The following is a 5,388-nucleotide window of genomic DNA, read 5'->3' as shown; positions in this document are numbered from 1 at the left end:
ATCCCCCCCTGATCTCTAATTCCCACCCCTCCCAGCCATCTTCCTCTGCTCCCCCTCCTCCCCCAAGCACCATTCCCCGGCGAGTACCCATGACTTCCCTCCCGGAGAAACTAAAGAACAGGCAGAGACAGACAAGGAAATGGATGTGGATGGAATGCAAGAACCTCCCTCGAGCTCAGCGCTAAATGAGGTAGAAGGCAATCAAGTGAAACCTATGGAAGAAGAACCTGAGAGCGTAAATCTGCATGGCTTGGACATTCTAGAACTGGAACTAGCCTGCAAAACCAAAGCATACGACCGCATATCTGAATCCCAACTTGACAGGCTGGAGGAAGTTATTTCAAGAGCTTATCAACAACAACAACTAGGGATTCAGCCTGGAAGCCAGTGGGATGGAAGTCAACCCCCAAAGGAAACCAAAAAGCGAGGAAGGAAAACGGATCTTCAGAGAACCATCGAGATTGGAAAGCTCCTGTTGGACTCAGGCAGGTACGCGAAATTGACAAAGTACTATAAACCCACTGCAAATAGTGAACCATGAAGCTGGTCTCATGGAATTTAAGAGGGCTAAATAGCCCAGGGAAACTTAGAATGTTGAAGAACATGATTAAAAAGGAGAAACCTCAAATATGTTTCCTACAGGAAACCAAATGCAACAGCACCACCTTAGGTAGCATACTCACGAAGGCATGGCCAGGCTGCCGCTCAGTTGCAGTCGATGCATCTGGAGCGTCTGGAGGATTAGCTATTGCATGGAATACTCAAGCAATAGACCTCTCAGACTTCCATGCCTCCCACCACTTGATACAGGCAACCTTCCATATTCTAGGCACCAATGTACATGGCAATTTGTCAAATGTATACTTCCCACAGGATGCAGGAAGTAAAACAGCACTTCTCAACACCATCGAGGCACTGAACAAGGACAGAAGACACCCACTCTGGATAATCGGGGGGGACTTTAACATGATCACCAAGCTTGAAGAGAAGAAAGGGGGAAGAAACAAGCTGGAGCAAGAGACAACCCACTTCAAGAACTTCATTCAAAGCGCATCACTCATAGACATACCCTTCTGCAATGGGACGTTTACATGGAGCAACCGCAGGGCAGGAAAACACCAAATCGCATCTAAACTAGATCGCATCCTTATCTCAGATAATGCGATCCACCTGGGAGGAGACTTTACAGCTGCTATACTTCAGCATACCGGCTCGGACCATTGGCCGATTGCACTTCAATGGCAGCGACCTGGTGATCAAACTCGAAGACCCTTCCGCTTTGAAGGTTTCTGGCTTACGCACCCTGAGTTCAAAGACTTCATAAAGGCCACATGGACCTCCTTCAGTCCTCCAGAAGGGTCCAAGATGTACCAATTCCAACAGAAGCTCAGGTACCTCAAAGACCACCTAAAGCGTTGGAATAGAGAAACCTTTGGGGACATCTTCAAAGCACAGCAAAATCTTAATCAAGAATTATCGGATCTCCATCAGAAAGTCATCACAGAGGGGCACACGGAAGGGACCCTGGAACAAGAAAGGCGCATACACAGTCAGCTTCAGGAAAGGCAGAAACAGGAGGAAGTGTATTGGAAACAAAAGTCCAGAATTAGATGGCTGAAGGAAGGAGAGCGCAACACCAAATTCTTCCACAGAACAACCATTCAGAGGAGAATGCACAATAACATCCCATTTATCCAGAAGCAAGGGGGAGAGAAGATAGAAAAGCATGAGGAAATAGAGGAGGCATTACGCAATCACTTCAACCAGATCCTTCAAGAGCCGAGGGGAGACAGAAGGCTAGCAATTGAAAAAATTACTAACAATGTGCCCAGAATCATCAAGGAAGAGCACAACGAGCTTCTTCTCCGCCCAATTCTACCTCAGGAGGTGGATGAAGCGATGTTCCAGCTCAAAGAAGGAAAAGCTCCTGGGCCAGACGGATTTACCTCTACATTCTTTCATACCTTTTGGGAGCTGATTAAACAAGAAGTGTGGGAATTGGTGGAAGAATCGAGAGCCCTCCACTGGATGCTGCCTTCTCTCAACACAACTTTTATAGCCCTAATCCCTAAGGAGGAGGATGCTATAACGCCTGACAAATACAGGCCGATCGCACTCTGCAATGTGATATACAAGGTTGTCTCTAAAGTAGTGGCTAACCGGTTGAAGCCCTTGCTACCGCTGCTCATATCACAGGAACAGTCAGGCTATGTGGAGGGCAGACAGATCATGGACGGCATTCTCCTCACGCATGAAATCATTCACTCTCTCAAACATTCAAAGCAGGCAGGTATGCTTCTTAAACTCGATCTTTCAAAAGCCTTTGATAAACTCAGCTGGATCTTCATACAGCAAATGTTAAAAGCTTTTGGTTTCAGTAACATGTGGATCCGATGGGTCATGAGCCTAATAAACTCCACCCAGTTCTCAGTCTTGGTGAATGGCATCCCTTCAAAGCCCTTCAAACCTTCAAGAGGAATCAGGCAGGGAGATCCCCTGTCTCCATTCCTATTCGTTCTTATGGCAGAAGGGCTAGGGCGTCACATCAAGCAAGCTCTCCAATCTCAACGGCTCAAGGGTCTTTCAGTTCACAACTCCCCTGCCTCTTCCCATCAGCAATTTGTTGATGATACCATGCTCTTTGGTTACCCTTCAGCCCAGGAAGCCACTTGCCTCAAATCCTTGCTCAATGACTTTGCTAATGCCTCAGGCACGGATATAAATTATGCCAAATCGCAATTATTCTTTTTTCATACTCCTCCGCCCATCAAATCTGCAGTCACCTGCATCCTCGGAATCCCTGCTGCCTCCCTTCCCTCTAAATACCTTGGCGCCCCTCTCACAGCCTCAGCTATTAAGCATTCCGCCTGGCGCACTCTCATAGAGAAGATGGAATCCCGTCTCAATCTTTGGACTCTCAGATCTCTCAACCTCGCCAGCAGAGTTGTGCTCATTAAATCAGTTCTTCAGGCTATGCCGCTTTACCTATTCTCAATCCTTGCAGCACCAAAGTGGGTCCTCAAGAGAATCAGGCAGCTTCAACGCAGCTTTCTTTGGGGAGGGTCGGCAACTAATCGGAAATGGTCGTTGGTCAAATGGCCAACTGTTTGCCAACCAAAGGAGCATGGAGGAATTGGGCTAAGGGACCCCGAGCATAGCAATGCCATCATGAGTGCCAAGATTTGGTGGCAATGGATCTCTAATCCGGAGAAGCCTTGGGCAAAAATCTGGACAGCGAAATATGCCAACAATAGACCCCAGGAGGAGCTCATTCGATTCATCCCCATGGAAAAAGGCTCGCTCATCTGGAACGCAGCCAAACAGCACTACCACTTAATACAGCAACACAGCTTTTGGGAGGTCCGGAATGGTCAAACAGCAAGACTTTGGACAGATGCTTGGAATCAAATGCCAAAGCTCACCCATGCCCTCCAAATACCACTAGATTATATCAAGCAAGAACAGCAGCAAGAAAAGATCCATTACTATTGGGAGCAAGAGGAGGAACATGGATTCAGGAATTGGAAACAAGGAAATCAATGGGCCATCACCGCAAACTTGCAGGACACAGGGATTTTAGAGAAGGAGTTGGATAAAAGAAGAATCCGCTATGACGAAGGAATCGACATCTTGAGATGGGGATACCGACCAAAAGGTGAATTCTCCACTTCAGAAGCCTACAAAATTCTTTGTCACAATAACATCCAATCTGATCCTATATGGAGTAAAATATGGGGGCTTAGCTCTTGGCCCAAGATTTCCTATTTCCTGTGGCTTGTTGGTCACAAAAAAATCCTCACCTGGGATAAGTTACGGAGAAGGAATTTCCATGGACCATCACTATGCCTCAATTGTGGCCACAATGAAGAAACGTTGCAACACCTTCTGGACTCATGTCCTTTAGCAAATCAGCTATGGGAAAAAGCGGGATTCAGATGTCAAAAAAGATGTAGAACAAAAGTCGACATTACGGATTCCCTAAGGCACTGGCCACCGAACCCGTATAAAAGTCCACTACTCAACTGTTTATGGAACCTTCTCCCTGGCTTCATCACCTGGAGTATTTGGAAAGAGAGGAATAGGCGGATATTCAAAAATCAGAGCTCAAGGATCGAGGAGATATGGAACAATTTATGTGGAAACCTGAATGAGACGCTGCTTCTCCACTCATGGACAGAAGAGGATTTTCCTTCTCTTGACAGTGAAATAAGTATTATGAGCAACTGGCAATTGAACATTCCTCATTCCCAGCACAGGAATAGCTCCTCCACAAGCAGCGATTCTATCAAAAATACCTGGAGCCCCCCTCCTAGGTACTCTTACAAGCTCAACTTTGACGGAGCCTCCAAAGGTAACCCCGGAAAAGCAGGCTTTGGAGGCATCATAAGGAATCATGAAGGTAAGCCCATGCAAATCTTCTTGGGATCCTTGGGGTGGGACACCAATAATTCAGCGGAAATTGAAGGTTTGTGGCAAGGAATCCTCTTAGCCGGAAACCTCAACTTGCAACCCTTAATTGTGGAAGGGGATTCCCAGATTCTTATAAACATGGCAAAGAGATTGCAGAATGGCTCCCAAGCGAAAAAGATCTCGAATAGTTGGAGACTAGCGGCCCGTCTAGAAGCCATTGAACATGCCCTTCGCAGCAGCAGGGCAATTTCTTTCACTCACATAAAAAGAGATGGTAACAAGGTGGCCGACCTTCTCGCCAACTTAGGAGCAGATTATGATCATACTCTCCTAATAGGAGCCCCAAGCATGATCCCAGACAATGTTCAGGCTCAGGAGCTGGACAAGCTGATCCAAAATGACAATGACTACCCGGATGCGGGTGCCACGCCGCATATGGATGGCTCGCCAGCTGTTTAGCATGGCTGGTCTCAAGTTAAGAAGAAGCATTAACTGCTCTCCGCCGCCCTGGATGGCAAGCGTGAGAGCTGAAAGGAGGAAGGAAGGAAATTCATTGCCAATTCTATGCAACATCAACGGTTTCAGATGGGAGTTATGGCACTCCAAAAACGAGGCAAACCAGGGCAGCTTAAGTATGCCAAGAACTGGAAATGTTTTGCAATGGTTCAGGCTCGATTTGTGGATTCAAGCTTCAGTCTGTCAGGCCTTCAAGCGCTGGTTCACGAGCTCTCCTTGGAAATTGGAGGTGGATACAGGGCAGCAAGGGAGGATAAGGGCGGATTCACACCCCTCATATCCCTCTCCACGGCTCTGTCACGCTCATCGGTCTTCAAGGAAGGAATGGCGCCAAGACAGAGGCTCATTAGCCGTCGAGGCACTGGAAGGGAAGGTTCTTCACGTCCCCGGGCTGCTAATCCGCCTCCATGTTGTTGTCGTTGTTTATGCCACCAGTCGGCAAATGCACACCCCATTCGGCCG

The 5,388-nt window shown here is 47.5% G+C and overlaps 1 protein-coding gene across 1 annotated transcript; it reads left to right on the top strand.

The window, feature by feature from the left end:
* The first annotated feature begins 214 nt into the window (after nt 1-214).
* On the top strand, nt 215-4,869 carry LOC149205102 (uncharacterized). The gene is made up of 3 exons (XM_089397304.1): nt 215-489; nt 1,107-2,290; nt 2,528-4,869. Exons 1-3 carry the CDS (start codon nt 215-217, stop codon nt 4,867-4,869), a joined length of 3,801 nt encoding a protein of 1,266 aa, XP_089253430.1.
* The last annotated feature ends 519 nt before the right edge of the window (nt 4,870-5,388 follow it).

Source organism: Pinus tabuliformis, chromosome 1_2 (assembly GCF_031772625.1).
Source record: "Pinus tabuliformis cultivar Carrire ecotype Pingquan chromosome 1_2, CPIR1, whole genome shotgun sequence".
NCBI lineage: Eukaryota > Viridiplantae > Streptophyta > Pinopsida > Pinales > Pinaceae > Pinus > Pinus tabuliformis.
The sequence above is the reverse complement of the archived record's forward strand: the minus strand, read 5'-3'. Positions and strand labels throughout refer to the sequence as shown.

Excerpts from the sequence above, each read along its gene's own strand:
- LOC149205102 (XM_089397304.1), top strand. The coding sequence starts at position 215 with ATGGAAGAAGAACCTGAGAGCGTAAATCTGCATGGCTTGGACATTCTA. Across the intron at positions 490-1,106 it reads CTCCTGTTGGACTCAGGCAG|GGCAGGAAAACACCAAATCG; the intron begins GTACGCGAAATT and ends GAGCAACCGCAG. Across the intron at positions 2,291-2,527 it reads CAAACATTCAAAGCAGGCAG|AAGGGCTAGGGCGTCACATC; the intron begins GTATGCTTCTTA and ends TTCTTATGGCAG.